Source organism: Mixophyes fleayi, chromosome 4 (genome assembly GCF_038048845.1).
Source record: "Mixophyes fleayi isolate aMixFle1 chromosome 4, aMixFle1.hap1, whole genome shotgun sequence".
NCBI lineage: Eukaryota > Metazoa > Chordata > Amphibia > Anura > Limnodynastidae > Mixophyes > Mixophyes fleayi.
In genome coordinates, this window is record NC_134405.1 from 218,028,449 (window position 1) to 218,047,570 (window position 19,122).

General features: G+C 38.7%; 1 protein-coding gene across 1 annotated transcript in view; it reads left to right on the forward strand.

Moving 5' to 3' along the window:
- PPM1H (protein phosphatase, Mg2+/Mn2+ dependent 1H) overlaps positions 1 to 16,942 on the forward strand; it is a 147,898-nt gene extending 130,956 nt beyond the window's left edge. Inside the window, exons 8-10 of the mRNA XM_075209342.1 lie at positions 3,445 to 3,552; positions 13,867 to 14,018; positions 16,622 to 16,942. Of these exons, the coding sequence (XP_075065443.1) occupies positions 3,445 to 3,552; positions 13,867 to 14,018; positions 16,622 to 16,769 (408 nt within the window). The 3' untranslated portion in view covers positions 16,770 to 16,942. The remainder of the gene's footprint in view (positions 1 to 3,444; positions 3,553 to 13,866; positions 14,019 to 16,621) is intronic.
- The last annotated feature ends 2,180 nt before the right edge of the window (positions 16,943 to 19,122 follow it).

The window sequence follows — 19,122 nt, forward strand, 5'->3', positions numbered from 1 at the left end:
CCGCTTACCAGGCAGCCACAAAAGTAAAGTGTGGAACTATAAGGGTTTGAGTTACGTTGTATATTTTAACATCTTAAAATGGCATTCACACATCTGGAAGCACTTTGTTTAGAATTTGTCCTTTGCAAATCTGAGCAATTGAGCAAGGATTATGTAAATAGACAGGAACTGCTTTCTCTGTTTGTCCGATGCTTACACTGGTTCTTAAACTCTGCTCTGTCTCAAAATGAGATCATTATTCTTAGATGCAATTGAAGATGTCTTGGAGCAAATGTAAAATTAAATGAGAATTGATTTTGTCTCCTGCTATCTGGCAGGCATGTTTCTCCCCCACTGTTTGTATTCCTGTATTTTTTTTTATTTGATTACTTGCGGAATGCCTGGCATTACAAACGGGGTGGTTCTGTGACCATATACAAATATGAGGCAAACTTATTTCACAGAGGGGACTCATTAGTCCTTATACTACAATGATAGTGGTTTAACAACCTTGAAATTAAAACATTTTTGTATTTAAAAAGTAATGTTTTATGTTTTGGTTCACAAAGTATTTTTTTGTAGGGAATCCATATCCTGCCTGTAACACAACTATGTGTTGTGAGAGGATTTTGGGACCGATTTCTTCATGGTGGAGGGACTGGGGCAGGACTACCTGCAGGGACGATGCTTAGTGTATTGTGGGTTGTGTAATTTCTGACTGAGGTATATTTGATAGAGGAAGACCCCTCTGGCGCTGCACTTTACACTTCCTGCTTCAAACCTTAGCGGGCAGGAGTTTGGGGCAGCATCTTCTGCTACTCAGACTGGGAGTGTGACACTCGGCTGTGACATCATGGTTCAATGCCGTATTCCCAGTTAAGAAGTTGTCTGCTGATGCTCCTCTATGTATAAACTGGGGCTCAGTGTGGGTGTGCCACAGTGACAGGACTGCCATCAGACGTTGTAGGTCCCAGAACAAATTAAACTGACTCCCCCCCCTTCTCTTTGATAACCCCGCTCCTGGGACCAGTGAACGCAGAGGTATAGCATGGAGCAATTATACCCAGGAGTACCAATATGCCTCCCAGAACTCTCCACACACCCTTAACATTCCCATCAGGCTTCCACACATGCCTCTTACATGTCACTCTGACCTACCCACAGACCTTCCCACATGCCCTGTACCACAGAGAGAGACGAGGCTGGGTACTTTAATGAAAACAGCACAGATACAGAGAGGGAGAGTGAGAGATCCTGGATTTTGCACTGTGGGAAATGTTTTACCAGATTTATCACCAGCCCAGAGACTACCTTTGTACAGAAGTATCCTGGTGAACAGTGGGCATTTTCAAAGTAGCCCCACCAGAACCCACATAACATTAATACCTACCGCACATATTATAAAGAACACCCTCACCCTTAACAATTATACCCACCCTACACATTCTAAAGATTAAAAAAAACACCTCACACGCATATCATTAAACACCACAGGTCACTTATCTATCTTCCAGCAATGACAGTACTGGCTCTGATTGTGCCGTACCGCAACGACTAGGGCACACAAGGGTCCTCCGAGCCATAAGTAGGCATTTTAGTGTCTAGTGCAAGGGAAAAGACTGGCACCCACCTAATCTTGGTGGGAATAGATGCTGCCCCCCTCCCCCACCAGCAGCATGTCACTGTCAGAGGAGACATAGCCATCCTACAGTGGGGCTTTGTAAAGGAATTAGTGCTCCTGGTGATGGGAGTAGGGGAAGGAGTGGAGAAATGCTCATGAGGATGTCTGTCCCTATTTAAGTACTTAAGAGTAAATGATATAGTGGGGATCTGACACAAAATATAGATCTTATGCACTGGTAGAAATCTATTTGCAATCACACAAATAGTAGGTGATAATACAGATAACAAACAAGATGTAATCTTGATTATAAATATAAAATATATAGATAAAAACTGACTGTTTATTAATACAGCAAACGCTGAGAATAGGGTAAAATGGATTGCTAAGATCGGACGAATTGGCAGAGACTTATGTAGAGTGAGATTGATGTAACAAATGATGCACTAGAAGTTATCAAAATTAAAATAAGATGAATAGATATGAAAATAAATATAAAAAAATCTAAGAAAAAGATCAAACTTTAAAATACAATTACAATGAACATATAAGTACGGAAAAATCAACTAAATAAAAATGAGTTAGACTGCAGAATATTACCTGCCTTGGGGTGTGGTATAGGTAAAATTGAGTTATTACAGGATAATGCACAAATGGGGTATCATGAAATAAAAATATGAAAATAGAATACTATTGGCTGTAGTGGGAATTCAATGTCCATAGTACATAGGGAAAAATTGAATATTAATGAATATAACAGATGTGGAATGTCATGAAATAAATATAAATGAAAACTAAAATACACTCAAACAAATGAGATTGTGATGTCCATAGTATAGTCAGGATAGGATGTCTCTAACTGGTAATGCTAGTGGGGTGGGTGATTTATTATTCATTTACTATCATTAGATAGTTTCCTTCCAGTTTAATCCAATGGCCACAGTAGAGAATGGAAGTGTGCAGGGAGAGAAAATCCAGAGGTTTATTAACATTAAAAACACAGTAACCACTTCTATAGTAATGTTAGAAGATCTGTGTAAAGTGATCCCGCTGGCTTCTGCAGTGTTAAAGTGCCGACCCAGAAGGAGTCCATCTCCATGTGTGCCTGCTCACTTGGTGGTTGATGCCTTGTATGGAAGCCTAGTGGTGAAAATAAGGCTTCCAAACTATGTAAGTACAAATAACTTGCTGCGTCAGATAGAGTGCCCTTTGGTGAGTCCGGGGCTGTACCTCCCTGATTGCAGCCCTGCACAATAACATTAAAAAGAAAAAAAAAAATCATGTCAACCTATGCAATAAATATTTCTACATAAATGTTTTTTACTCAATGCTGCCAATTGTGGTTATTTTATGCAGACATCTATTTTGTAAAAAAAAAAAAAAAAAAAAAGCTTTATTTTGTTATTATTGCACATATCTTTCTAAAACTTGTGATGAATATATGGGCTTTTAACAGAACTCTGGCTCAAAGCATAATGCTACATATATAACAAAGATGCTGTATGGTGGTCCTTATTGAAGTTATCAATTTCAAAGATAAACTAAAAATAAAATACATTGCAAGCCTTTAGGACACTGTACAACAGAGTTTGCAAAATAAAAATTGTACATAAATTTTTGCACAACTTAATATTACTTACATTCATACTTTCTTTTGACAACTTTAGCCTAATATTTAAAAAAAATAACTTTTGAAGGACGTGGTAAAAGACATGTATAAAGATTTTCATCAAAAATTAATTTATTATATTGACCAGAGATTTCTCAAAAAGCTTTACTTATTTCATTCTCCTTTTGTTCACATTGTTTTATTTTAACACAATATGGATTTCCTTTCGACACAGGCACGGGTAATGGCAACAATTGGTGTAACCAGAGGACTTGGTGATCATGATTTGAAAGTCCATGACTCAAATATTTATATTAAGCCATTTCTCTCTTCAGTTCCTGAGGTAAGTGTCTCTACATTCTTTTTATTCTCTGTTTTTGTATTTTAAAGCTATATGGCAACAAAGTTTAAACTGTAACCTTCATTTTGAATATTGTGTAGTATCTTTCCTGTGTAACTCTCAACCTGGTATATTATCCTTACCTGCTCACACCACTTTCTCCCTACTGCACTTTGAAAAGTGCAATAGCCGCCCCACACCCACTTTGCTCTCTACTCTAATAAAGTATCTCTACTACTCTCTACAGTAGAGCATCTGCCACTTTGCTATCTATTCTTGTACAGTGTCTCGACCTCACTTTGCTCTCTTCTCTAGTAAAGTATCTTGTCATTTGCTCTCTCTAGAAGTGCAGCGTCTCCTCCGCTTTGCTCTCTACTCTAGTGCGGAGTCTCCTCCGCTTTGCTCTCTACTCTAGTGCGGAGTCTCCTCCGCTTTGCTCTCTACTCTAGTGCGGAGTCTCCTCCGCTTTGCTCACTACTCTAGTGCGGAGTCTCCTCCGCTTTGCTCACTACTCTAGTGCGGAGTCTCCTCCGCTTTGCTCTCTACTCTAGTGCGGAGTCTCCTCCGCTATGCTCTCTACTCTAGTGCGGAGTCTCCTCCGCTTTGCTCTCTACTCTAGTGCGGAGTCTCCTCCGCTTTGCTCTCTACTCTAGTGCGGAGTCTCCTCCGCTTTGCTCTCTACTCTAGTGCGGAGTCTCCTCCGCTTTGCTCTCTACTCTAGTGCGGAGTCTCCTCCGCTTTGCTCTCTACTCTAGTGCGGAGTCTCCTCCGCTTTGCTCTCTACTCTAGTGCGGAGTCTCCTCCGCTTTGCTCTCTACTCTAGTGCGGAGTCTCCTCCGCTTTGCTCTCTACTCTAGTGCGGAGTCTCCTCCGCTTTGCTTTCTACTCTAGTGCTGTGTCTGTGACTTGGTAAGCTGAAGCATTAAAATTGCCCTTAAATGGAGATAAGGGGCCAAACCCTAAAAAACAGCCCCATACCATTATCCCTCCTCCACCAAACTTCATAGTTGGTATAATACAGTCAGGCAGGTAACATTCTCCCAGTATCCATCAAACCCAAACTCACCCATCTGACTGGCATACAGTGGAGTGTGATTCGTCACTCCACAGAACACGTTTCCACTGTTCCACAGTCCAGTGTCTGTGTGCTTTACGCCACTCCATACGATGCTTGGCATTGGTCTTGGTGATGTGAGGCTTGCATGCAGCTGCTCGACCATGGAAACCCATTTCATTAAGCTCCCGCCGCACAGCTTTTGTGCTTACATTAATGCCAGTGGAAGTTCGAAACTCTTCAGTTATGGAATCAGCAGAATGTTGGCCATTTTAATGCACCATGCGCCTTAGCAGTCGTTTACCCTGCTCTGAGATTTTATGTGGTCTTCTGTTCTGTAGCTGAGTTGCTGTTGTTCCTAAAAGCTTCCACTTTCTAATAATATCACTTACAGTTGACCATGGAATATCCAGCAGGGATGAAATTTCACAAACAGTATTATTGTAAAGGTGGCATCCTATCACAGTACCACGCTTGAAGTCACTGAGCTCTTTAGAACAGACTAATTTGTATCACAAATGTTTGCAAAGGGAAACTGCATGGCTAGGTGCTTGATTTTATACACTTCTGGCAACGGGTCTGATTGAAACACATCAATTCAATAATTAACAGGTGTGACCAAATACTTTTGTCCATATAGTGTAAGTGCTACTGATTCATTCATTTTAATTATTTATTGGCATCATTAGTCATTCTGTGTAAATTGCGGTTCTCTCTGCAACCTCACATATTTACAATGACTCAACAGCTAACGATAAGTTCAGCCGTTGTATTGCAGGCAAATCCTATCAATGGTGTGGTATTTAATGCTAATAATACACATGGAGGCCCCATATTGTACAGGCTATGCAATGGCAGCAGAAACACTGCTGCATAAGATAATTTGGCATTGCTACATCTGTATTCTTATGAACAATAGCGTTGGCTATCATATGGATGGTGCTGACAGAGAAATAGTGAAAGTAATGTAATAAAATAGGTAGAAAAGTTCTTTTTAAAAGTCCATTTAAAATCTTATATTCAAAGGCAAATTAAACTAAACGATACCACTGGTTTCTTATTATTTACATGTAAGATGTAGGAAGTTAGCATTTTTTAGAGTACGCTTTAGGATGTTTGTGTTTGAAGTCAGAGCTGGGTGATCCCACCTGGAAAAATACTGAAGGCAGCATTCACGGCACAGATGGAACACAGAGCACAGCATGGGGATTGAAAAGACAAAAGGTATTGAAAGGCAGGAGACCTTAAAAGGAGAATAAAAAGGAAGCGGATCTGTTTGCAATCAAATCACATTTCTTAAGTTCCTGTGTCTGTTTTGTGGTCAGCATATCGCTTATATCCGCCTGAAAATTAGCCTTATTGTGCTTCTACATAGTGCATGAACAGTTTTCCTCCTAGGTAAATTGCAACGTGGAATTGGCCTCCATTACATTGTTTGCACCTGATTGGAATTGTGCCGAAGGGAAAGACCACTAATATAATCTGAGTAGTACAGCCTTAGCATTTCGGTTAGAGTCCATTTACTTTACATCTAGTAGTAGTACAAACAATGAGAAGGCCTGTTTATAGCAACTACAGTGTGCACGCTGAAAAGGAAATGAGGCCCCATTTAATTAGTGCCAGAAAGTGTTTTGTATGAAAATAAATTTTCCACAGGTTGAAAATCACTCTTTGTACTCCTTATCATAAATTAGCTCAACTAAATCCTTAAAATGTTTTTCCCGTAATCCTCTGTTGTACGCAATACATTATACAAAAGTTATGTTATTTAATGTTGTGTGAGAGACCATCTACCAGTCATCTTATGATTGAAAGTGAAATTCAACCTGAACTTATGGTCACAGGTTGAAGTAGATTATTATTATCCTATATATGCCACTAATTATTCCACAGTGTTGTACAATCACAGAAGGCACATCAGTCCCCCAGTGGTGCTTACAGTCTAATTTCACTTCTACTACTGCAGCAATTTTGCAGCAATCTGAAATGATATATATCAATTTCCTTATAATTTTGTGTACTATCCATATATACCTTCAGAAATTTGATATCGCATAAGGTTTTTGAGATATATTTAAATTTGAAATTCGTAATTTATTTAATCACAGTAAATGCTTGGCAAGACTCTCTTCTGTCTGTGAAGAGGGGGAAGTAAGCAGGAAGCTCCCTGGACTGTACCATGACCATCAGTAACTGGGGGGTGTTCTCACAGTGGACTCAAAGTGCTCTTTCAGTATTCGTTTCTCTGGATTTACCTCTGCAACCTTTTCTTTATCTGTAAGAGTACCACGAGGCTCAGTCCTCGGTCCTCTACTCTTCTCCATCTATACTACTTGTCTTGGAAAACTAATAAGCTCATTTTGGATTTCTGTTTCATCTCTATACGGATGATACCCAAATCTATCCTCTCCTGACTCCGTCCATATGTGTTGGCTGGGGTTACTAACTAATTGTCTTTCTGCCATTTCATCTTGGATGTCCGTTTGCCAACTCAACTCAATATTTCAAAAGCAAAGATAATAATATTCCCTCCTGTCAAAAGAAGTAACCTACCTGACACTTCTATTTCTGATGATAGCATGACTGTCACGAACACGCTCCCAGCTGCCTTGACTTTGGGGGTGTTTGCTGTATGAGGTCACATGATTCCAGCCCGCAGTCTAACTATCACACAGGTTATAGATCTACTTAATCGCCCCCAAACAGCGCTCAAACCTCACACACTTCAGGTTTGCCACCACCTATTGAATACGTGCAATAGGACCCCAATATACTGTCCCACACTGGCACACAAGTCTTATAGTTGTCCACAGACTAGCAAGACCCACACCAGTGAACAAAGGGTTAACTCCTCACACCTCCAGGCTGTTACACAAATGTAATTGCAAGCACACACAGCTTGTTAATCAAATGTATCAACAAATCTCACACTGGCATTCAAAGGGTTACCTTGGTCGAGCTATTTCTTCTTAACAGGCTAATGGGTTTGTTAGAGTATCAAGGCTGTAACATATTACATTATAGATATATAGTATAAAATAAAAGGGGTTACATTCAGAGTAGCACTTACATGAATTTGCATTTTCTGGCCAAGGGAAATTGGCTTGGAAGATGAACAGCTTATCAATGTGAATTGATTTCCCACAAGTCTGACAACTTGCCCTTCCCAACACAGTTTTTTAAGCAAAATGCAATGGGACGGTCTTCACAGGGGCAGGGATGTCCCCCGGGAGTCACTTAGGATTTGTTCAAAACAATTCCTAAAGTTTTGACCTTTGGTAGCTTCTCTCAGATATATCCCAGAGATATAACTTCCCGCACCTTTAAATACCAAATATGATAGGATTATGACAATGTGACATACCTTTGCCACAGGTATGTGATTATAGCTGTTTCTATATACCTGTATAGACTTTCAAATGTGGCTTTTGTCTTCAAGATTCTCACCTAGGCATATGGCTCTCTCATTTTACATTTAGTGGTTCTTTGTGTTTATACTACCTATTGAAAGGAAGTCAATTAGGAAGTGGAATATATGATAAACAATGGATGTCTGTGATTTTCATATCTTAAGTAGGTCTCCTCACAAAAGGGTTTGCTCAACCTAATTACCTCCTATTGGGCTAATTGTTTCTTTTTTTAAAAACATTTGGTCAAACATTTATCGGAGTTGAAATTCAGGTTCATTTATGTATCAATGTAATATTTTATTTGGGCCCTGACATTCAATATTCTATTTCATCATATCAGATTTATGCTCTCATCCTGACAATGACCAATAAATCCCACCTAGGGATGCTTAGGCATGATCCTTAAACTTTCCTTTGTTCCCCACATCGACTCTATATTTAAATCATGTTACATCAAAAAAACAATTCCAGAATAATCGCATATCTTGCACAAGACACTGCAAAAACTTTAATTCATGCACTCTTTATTTCCCTTTTGCAATTCCCTACTTACTGCTCTTCCCTGAATCAGACTTTCACTCCTACAATCAATTTTGCATGCAGCGGATAGATTGATTTTCCTTGCAAAACTTCCTTCCTCTGATCCACTCTGTCAGTGTCTACATTGGTTACTTGTTTTTCACTAAATCCAATAAGTATTAGAAAATAAGTATTAGTATTATTAAGTTGCCGGAAAGTCTTAAAGCTCTCAAGAGCAGTAGCAACTTCAAAGGCACGTAGGGCTCAGGCTTCATTAGTGGATTTCTCCAAAGCAGCGGGGCGGTCATCTTTTCATGCCTTAACATTACATTATATGCTGGATGTAATATTTTCTACTGATGTCCAGTTTGGGAGACTAGTTCTCCACATAGCTACTTAATAAATTTGTTGATTATGCAGAATGACTGGCTGATTTTTAAGTTTTCTGGAGCCGTCCCTATTATCTTACTGCTTGGGTCCATCCCATTGTTAAGACTGCAATATAGTATTAAAGTCGACAGAAGTTTATTATATTTGCAGTTTATTCCTTTTCCTCTAAATACTCCATGGCAGCCTATTATTCCCACCCATGTTGTTTGGTATGTTTATTTTTTTCAGGGACAGCTTATGAAGTCTCTCAAAGACATCAGGGAAGAGAAGTAGCTGTACTGTATACCATCTGCTTGTGTCTTTTCCTTGTCTGCCTATGGCTAAAAGGGACAATACATACTTAAGGTTGTCATGGAGCCTTAACAATTGATTAGCAGTAAATATAATTTGCTTCTTTTCAACTACAAAATTGATTGTATATACAGTATTTTATATGCTTTGGAATGTCAGACTATGAACAAACAAAACTTTGTATTTCTACAAAGCAATAACATAGCAAGATGTATGTCACAACATTTGTCTTGTTACTGTGCAATTCTGTTGAGACAGTAGTTCTTCCCAAGCATTGAGTCAGAACACATTGTAGCCCCAGCCCATGTTGCGTGTGTCAGGAAGGAGAAGCTGTTTAACATGGTGACAGTTGGTTATGGGGATGATCTGTGAATTCAGTAAACATTTAGAAGATGGGTAAAGTTATAGTTTTAGAAATGTAAGACTTTGTAATTATTTTTTGTGCAAGATTTGAGCAAATAAAAAGTGTGGGAACTATTGTCAGTCAGGAATTTTTAACTGGCTCCCTCAGAAAACATTTGTTGTGGGTCTCATGTCACACTGAACACCTAAATATGAATAATAAAGTAGACAATCTGTTAATGCTCAGTCTTGTGATATTAATCTACCACGTACACACTTTTTAACAGTGCTGCAAATGTGTTACTCTGAAAAGACTGTGTTATTCCTTATATATGAAATTATGTACTTAAATCAAAAGCAAATACTAGGAACACAATGCTTTTCGGGCAAATATTTGACAAACTAAAATGCTATTGCGCTCACTGACTAAATAAAACAATGATTGTATTAAAAAAGTAAAATGACCCCTATTATGAATCAATATATACTCATTTTATTGTCCCTATGTGAACAAACTATAAGGTAAAAACAACATATAATTACAACAAATAAAATTAAGAATATATACATACACAAGTATTTCCCTGGATAAGCCAAGGTGGATGATATAGGCACTGTTGTCTGTTAACAATGGATAGATTACAGATTCAAAATTAATATTCCTGAGTTACTGTAAACAGATAGTCCAAATAACAATAGTATATTGGGTACTGCCGATATGATGTAATGGTAGTGTTCATATAAGGTCCAATTCCAATAGCAGAGGGTGTATTGCAGATAATAACCTATTAGGGGATAGTGTTGATAGGTATATACCCCACAATTGGTGGGGCCAATACTTGCGATTTCGTGACTGGGAGTGATAGAGTCAGTCTCCTGTAGCAGTCCTGTTGCTGGCTTGCAGCGTGTAGCGTGCAGAGTAGTGTTCCAAATACTCCAGACAGCAGTGTATGATCAGTTCCACTACTGTGAGGGTGAGTGAGAGGTCCACAGGACGCGTGTCGCTCGCTTCCGGTTCTAGCTTGCGCGTCCGAGGTCACTTCCGGTTGGTTACTATTGGCCAATAGGTGAGATGTGGGCGGAGACCCAACGCGTTTCGTCTGACAAGACTTTCTCAAGGGAGGTAATTGCGATGTTGGTGGATGTTAATTTATAGAGCTCCCAATTGTATAATGATCTCTGATTGGGTGATCACGCTATTGATGCATCTTTGATCCGTGGTGATCGCGCTATCAGTATAACTGGGAGACTGACTCTATCACTCCCAGTCACGAAATCGCAAGTATTGGCCCCACCAATTGTGGGGTATATACCTATCAACACTATCCCCTAATAGGTTATTATCTGCAATACACCCTCCGCTATTGGAATTGGACCTTATATGAACACTACCATTACATCATATCGGCAGTACCCAATATACTATTGTTATTTGGACTATCTGTTTACAGTAACTCAGGAATATTAATTTTGAATCTGTAATCTATCCATTGTTAACAGACAACAGTGCCTATATCATCCACCTTGGCTTATCCAGGGAAATACTTGTGTATGTATATATTCTTAATTTTATTTGTTGTAATTATATGTTGTTTTTACCTTATAGTTTGTTCACATAGGGACAATAAAATGAGTATATATTGATTCATAATAGGGGTCATTTTACTTTTTTAATACAATCATTGTTTTATTTAGTCAGTGAGCGCAATAGATATTCTTTGCATATTACTGTATTACTAGGGAGGGATCCCTGGCTCTGTTTGCAGCTCCTGCAATCACCAGGAGGTGAGCGCTTAATCTCCAGCCCTTTCTAAACTAAAATGCTGTTGGTAGAAAAATCAGCAGTTATTTTATAAACATTCCTTTTCAGAGAGTGAAGAATGCAGAGAAGCATATTAAAACATCCCAGCCATGCGGCTATGCCAAATAGAGTGCATGTTTAGACGAGTTTGTGGACCACAGATGTATCACTGAATTGAAAGGATTAACCAGCATGTCTGACCAGGCGTACTATTTCCAAATTGTAATACTGAATATAATTTTCTCTTGGCTGCCTTTGCTAAAGCCGTCATGCTTCTTTTAAATTACTGCTGTTCCTTAGGTTAATTAAAGTGCTCTGCAAGCACTGTCTGATGGCTGTAAGGTTTAGAAGGGAATTCAAGAAGTGTGCAATGACAGTTGGAATGCTGGCCCAAAGGAAGCTAAGTGGATGTTCAACAAAAGATTCTTTTAAAAACTTGGAATGATCTACAGTGTAGGCTAGAGACTGTCTCTGGATTATGTAAAGGCAACCAGTCAATTCTTTAAACCAATTTATAAAAGCATACCATCATCATTGATACATGCTCTCTATCTGGTTCTAGTAATGTTTCAATTGATCTCTGAACTGTCCAAACAGAGGTACATTATTTGCTACAATGCTGGGATAACACAGAGTTTAAGTGAGAACCTTCATTTAGTTCTGATCATGTTTTCATGCTGAAAGAACGTCAATACACTGGGATAATTAATGATATACTTGAGAGGGGTTTCTTGCTGTAGAGAAAGTATTACAAAAATAGATTTCTGGGAAATGCCTTTACTTGGCAGTCCTTTAAAACAATGTTTTTACACTATGGTTTTTAGAGCATGGCACAGGGTTGTGTGCATAGCATATGCACTGTAAAGACCTACTGTTGTCTCTTGGTAGGACTCATCAGAGTAGAATAGTATTTTCTGGGCTGCATGTTTTAGTGGCAGCTCCAGATCAATGATATAGTAACATAGTAACATAGTTAATGAGGTTGAAAAAAGACACCAGTCCATCAAGTTCAACCTATTTTGGATCTCCTGCGATCCTGCACTTATATTTGAAATTAATCCAGAGTAAGCAACCGCCAATCTGTTTCAATTGTGAAAATCCCCCCAGACTCAATATTGCAGTCCTATTTTTACCCTATATCCACTACTATCCTTCATTTTAATTAACAGTCGTATCCCTGGATACACCTTTCCGCTAAAAATTTGTCTAACCTTTTCTTAAACATATCTATTGAATCTGCCATCACAACCTGCCCTGGCAATGGATTCCATATCTTGACTGCCCTTACTGTAAAGAACCCCTTCCTTTGCTGGTTGTGAAATTTCCTCTCCTCTAACCTTAGGGGATGACCACGTGTCCTGTGTATGGTCCATGGGGTAAAAAGTTCCCATGAAAGCTCTCTGTTTTGACCCCTAATGTATTTGTACATAGTAATCATATCTCCCCTTAGACGCCTCTTTTGTAAGGTAAACATGCCTAAACTGGCTAACCTTTCCTCATAACTTAGTGACTCCATACCGTTTATCAATTTTGTCGCCCTTCTCTGAATCCTTTCTACTTCCAAATTATCTTTTTTATAGAGTGGTGCCCAGAACTGTACTGCATATTCAAGATGAGGTCTTATGGTGCAGCAGATGTGTAAGCAGGGGCAGGCTGGGCTGGGAGGCAGGGGGGCATCTGCCCCCCTGGGCCGGTCCCATAGTGGGCTATGTTGGGCTGGGTAACTGGGCGACCTGCATTTTTGTTCATTGAAAATAGGCTGCTGAGTCGAGTCTTGCCACCCGGGCTAAAATTTGCCAGCCCTCCCCTGTGTGTAAGTAAACAAAATAAATAATTTTTGGAATACTAACTTAACAGATTAAATGAACGTATGAATTGCTTGACAGGAGCAGTATTTCGATGCAGGACCCACAGTATCTATGACAGCTTTTCCCTATGTGTCAAGTTGAAGTGCATCAGAGTACTTTTTCATGAAAGTGTTGTAGGTCATGTCATAAATAAACACAAGTTACTATGCGTTCATTTATGTTTGTTTAAATTTAGCAGTGTGGTGCATGCATGCTTAACTGTGAGCTGCCGCAATAAGCTTAGATATGGCACTTAAGGACCAAACAAAAAGTGTTAATCATTTACAGTATCAATCTTTTCAACCCATAGAATAAAGTTGTGTTTCTTTGGGGGGGAAGAAACCCATATATTATCTTTCAATGTCTGGACACATTTGTGTTTGACAGCTAGAGAGGAAGAACCTACAATGTGTGTTTGAGAGCTGCAGTAAACACAAAAGATGCATGTTTGTATTGTGATTCCAATGTCCTCAGGTAGACCCAAAATTACTAAGCTATTGTATTTATACAAGCTCATCTCATAGCTATAAAGCTGACATTGACTATCAGAGTTTCTCCTTGTGTAAATAATGACTCTCTCAAAGTATGACATGTGAAGTACAACATGCTTTTAAACGTTTCATGTTTTTCACATTTGTTTCCATTACGTCTGTTTTAATATAGGTACGAGTTTATGACCTATTGCAATATGAGCACAGTGCAGACGATGTGCTAATTCTGGCAACAGATGGCCTGTGGGATGTCTTGTCAAATGAAGAAGTGTCTGAAGCAGTTACAAATTTTCTAGTGTGTTGTGACCCCGATGACCCTCACAGGTTTGTATTTGTTGTTCTCATTTTTGTGGCCTTGATAATATGGAAAGCATCTGTTTTTCTGGAGCAGTGTGGATGTAGAACACAGTCCTACGAAAACTGTTTCTAGCTGTGAATGTTTATACTTTTATTATCTGTTATTAACAAATGTTTATATTAACCAATGGTTGGCCCTTATGCATTTGTAAAAGCCTTGCAAAAAAAAATGTTTGATAGCATCAAGGAATTTATAAGGAATATCCGATGGTGGTAAATAAATAAAAGCATAAAATGGCAGTGCCTTAGTACTACTTGAAGGAGACCCCTTTTTAAATGCAGGACTTAATCTGACTGCATCCTTGAAGTGGTGTCTGAGCGTTCCGTTCCGTTATGGTAACAGCATCGCTAAGGGCTTGTACACAAAGCAGTTTATAATCAGCTCTGTTGTACACTGTGCTAGAGGTGTGTTCTTTAAGCCTCCTTGCAGCCTTGTATACTATGCATTTAATGGGCCTGAGTCATTAAGGCACGCATGTTGAGCGCAGCATGCATCTGTTTTAAACTGCACGTAACTCTGCTCTGCATACTCCAAAGTCAACAAGGAACGGATCTCAAGATACATGTGGTGATGACTACAGTTGTAGCTCTAATCTGCTGTACTATACCAGACACTGCAGGACACCTACAACACCCATGGGGAATATAACCTCTAAAAAGAGCGCACAGGAATGAAAAAATATACATATATTCAATTAATGTTACATGTTAGTATTAGTCATTTTTTATTATACGTCTAAATTTTTTTGTTTATTTTTCTTAAAAAACATTTTTAGGGTGTGCTTAATGCTTTCTGTACATAACAGACATTTTTACAGTTGCTCCTTATTGCAAACACATGTTATACATAGCATACAATACTGACATAACTAGGACTCGGGACCTAGATTAGACTTGTAGCTGAAGCAAGGGATACAGCAGAAAATCAGCGTACTTCTGTGTGCACCTGAACCTGACTTGGACGTGGTTGCACGAGAACACCCTTATTGTACATCGCCTCTGCCCATTCCCTACTCCACCCCCCCCCCCCCCCCCCCCCCCCCTCTAATTTGGAGACTGTAGTAAGTGTTTGCGCTCGAAGATGACTTGGACGTTGCTGTGATCTGTTGCGTAGTGTCCAGTTCTGGGCATGTGCAGAGTGATTTTGTTGACGATACGCACAAAATCAGCAGATATGTTCCTTAATGACTCAGGCCCAATAAGAGCTCTTATGGAACTTCAGTGTACTGTGCCAGACGTATTATTACTTTACATATGTATTAAGCAGCTTTATTTAGTAGCATTTATATCCAACCACACATCTGTTGGTAAATTGTTTTCATCCATCTCATCCTATCAGTTCATTGTAAGTACTCCATGTCCTAAGTCCATCCTGTAACAACTATAAGTAAAAAAAATAAAAAGGGTCTCTGCTGTATTTCTTATTTTGTTTATATTTTATACAAAGTATTATGCTTTTCATACTAATATTGTATTTTAGTTTGGAACTCCCATAAGTTCTCTTTTACTCATTATATTAAATGATGCACACTTTTTCAACATATATTTTCATATGTATGTGTATGGGAGAATTATACTACACATGCTAGATTCAAAGAATTTGACGGCAGATAAGGACCACTTGGCCCATCTAGTCTGCCCATTTTTTAACCTATGGTAACCTCAAACACTATGTGCGATGCATTCTGGTTTTTTTCTTTCTCTCTCTCTTTCTCTCTCTCTCTATCATGAAACTTCATAATTGGGGTTTATTATTTTGGCATTATATCAAATACATTTAAGCCAAAATTTCACAGGATCTTCATTATGAAATATCTAGTGAGCACCATCAGGGTGTTTTATTAATACTGGTAATGAAAATAGGAGGAGCATCTTGTTCTGTTTGTATAGTGCATACTTTAATACTGCTTTGTACACAGAATTGTTCAGATACAGTTCTCCTGTATACACAAGGTTATAATCTAGTTTTCTGGTGCACACAGGAAGATAAAGTGACTTGGCACAAGGAGCTGAGATGGGTATCTACATGTCTCGCATTATATATCAGCGGCCTTAACCACTGAGCTGTCTGTCTGTGTACTGATGACCTCAATCTCTAGAGTTGTTTGCAAAGTAGTAGCTCACTCCTGTTTTGTCTTCCTGCCTTATACATTATCTTGCAGCCAATTAAACCCAGATAATTTCATTTAAGTCATTGTAATGTAATTAAATAGCTTCAATTGTCATTAAGTCTAGGGTGATCATTGAATATGGAATGGCATAATATATAAAAATTTCCTGAACCTGAACATTTCTTTGTACACAATATGTGTGTGTAAAGTTTTCTCAACAGTATTTCTACACAAAAACAATCTAAAGTACTGTTCTTATGGAAGTTTATTGACAAACTGTAATCATGTATGCTTTATCCAGAATGTAGAAATGTGCATGATCATTCAGTTCTTAAATAATAAATGTGGTTGCCGTTAATTCCTCAAGTGGTGACATGATCAAGACTCTAGAATACAGCAGAAAATGCATGCATCTGCAGCAAAGTGGTATGTGGTGTAACTGTTCCTCTGCCTCCACAGATACACACTGGCAGCTCAGGACCTGGTGATGCGGGCTAGAGGTGTTCTGAAAGACAGAGGTTGGAGAATATCAAACGACAGGCTGGGCTCAGGGGACGACATCACTGTCTACGTCATCCCATTAATACATGGCAATAAACTGGCATGAGTGTATTTGGCATGTACTGTTAAGATGTAAAAGAGAACAGGTGTAGAAATTTCACTACTGAAATAGGGCATTGCACAGTTTCCCAAATTGTGAGTTGGGATCTCAGAGCATATTTAAATGCTGCTAATGTTATATGAATTCTTGTGTTGTACACTAAAATTGTCCTGAACATGTTTTAGATTTGTTTACTGAAATGTAATTTATTTCCACTACAGTACTGTCAAGAATACTTGGAACTCCCCAGTGCATATTGGTCTAAACATTTGGCTTGGACTGAAATGGATAGAAGATAATCTGCACAGTTTATGCAGCCCCAACCTCTCATGTCTTTGCTTACCTGTCAGTCATGTACCATTTGTCTGTACTGTATCTGGCAATCAGTGTAAGTACACTGATGGCATCTATCTAAAGGACCTTGAGGAAATTAGTCCTTATTCCTAGAGCATGTGAATATAGGGCTTGTGCATACAGATGGAGCAAGTTCTTTTGAGATTCATAATGTGCAAATGACCATTCGAGAGCATGCTCCACATTGGCTCAGTCCACTGGATATAATGTTCACGTGAGTATGGAGCAAATGGGTGGACTCAGTGCCATGCTGTTTGTCTAAAAGACATTTTCTCCATCTATACATTGTTATCAGAGACACTTTTTTCTCAGTTGTATGTACATGTCACTCTATAGACCACTTTGGAGTAGCAACAGGTTTTACAGTCGTATAAATAATGTTTTTATAAGATATGTAGTTGTAACAAACATACACAATATGCTCCCCTCTTCTACCACTCATCACATTATATAACACAGCTTTTGTTTGTGTGTCTGAGCGTTTTATGTCACTTTAGTCAGGTACTAAGACATTGGCTGCTGTCTTTTATCCTTATCTGCCCATGGTATACTAAGAAAGCCAATTTAATATTCCCATGCAGATGGAGACTGTCAAAGTCACAGCCATTCAAAGGGCACAAAACAATTTATCACTGAATTTACACAACACTATCTTTGAAGCCAAGTTTAATTTTATCATGGACAAGATGGCTAATCAAATTACTTTGCACTAAACATTTCTTTGAAATGTGAATGTAAGTAGCATTTTTTGTTACTTGTAGTGTTTCATATTTTTCAGCTTGTAAAGTGGGAAAGTGACAAAATTATTTAAAGTTGAATGACGAGAGGTGTATATTCCCAGCATATTTTTAGTATTTTAAAAATTCTTTCCCTAATATATATTTTATTTATATAGAGAAGGAATTCTAGTTCAAATGAGCTGTTTCCAGTGCCCTGGGAATGCTATTTGAAAGGAATATAAATATATGATGTAACATTTAACGCACTGGCTTATGTTGGCCACATATGAGCTGACATTTGGTTCCAATGGATCCGTGTCCAATTTGGCCATACAACTATTTGGCAAATTGAACAGATCCAGACTTTTAGAGTTGTTGCCGAGTAGCCAGGTCACATGGAAGCCTGTTACAGTGGTGGGCAGATGACTGCACACACAGGCTGCTAATGGTCATCTGCCACCTGTCATGTCTAAGTGATCCAGTTGAGCAACATGCTTAAGGATGATGATTATTTTAGGGCCACACACATGCTGCTATCGGACCAGTTTGCAAATATTGCAGTTTGTGGCCATCTTTAGTTATTTATACTCTGAAATCATTGTACTTTAAAAATCTCTTTGCTTTAGTGGTAAATGCTTAGGTAATTTAAAGTAACCAGTGCTTTTGTAGAGTTTAGCAGATTTGGATAGTTTATTCTCCTCTTTGCTTTCTTTACTCTGTAAACTTCTTTGACTGCAGCCTTGTCAGTCATGTATATGAGACCGTTATCAGTATATCCCTATTCTTGCTGTATTACGACGATTGATCAGCTGGGATCGGTTTTAAACCGTTATAATACTGTTGGCTAGTTGTGACCATGAAAGTCACCAAGAGAAGGCTGAGCGTTGAAGCAGTCCAAGCACTGACTGACACCAAAAAAGATAGAGTCCTCTCTGACCTCTGCTAAGTTGAAAAGTCTTGCAAAGTGGTGATGTTTTGTTTTTTTTAAACCCATACCCATGGCTCTGATTGCTTGAACCTTGGGAAAAGGTAGGGAAATATTTGACTCTCGCCACCCATGTTTTCTGATGCTTAAACCAGTCAGAGTTGTAGGTACAGTTTGGAAGATTTCACTCAATAGTTGTGTGATTGTTTTGACTTCTCAATCAATCTCAGTTCAGGGTGCTATATAAATAGAGATTTTTCAGCATCAGGATAATATTCAGTATAATTTTTAAAACTACCATTAGGAGGTATATTTAAAAACTCCAGGTTTGAAAAAGTGGAGATGTAGCCAATCAGATTCT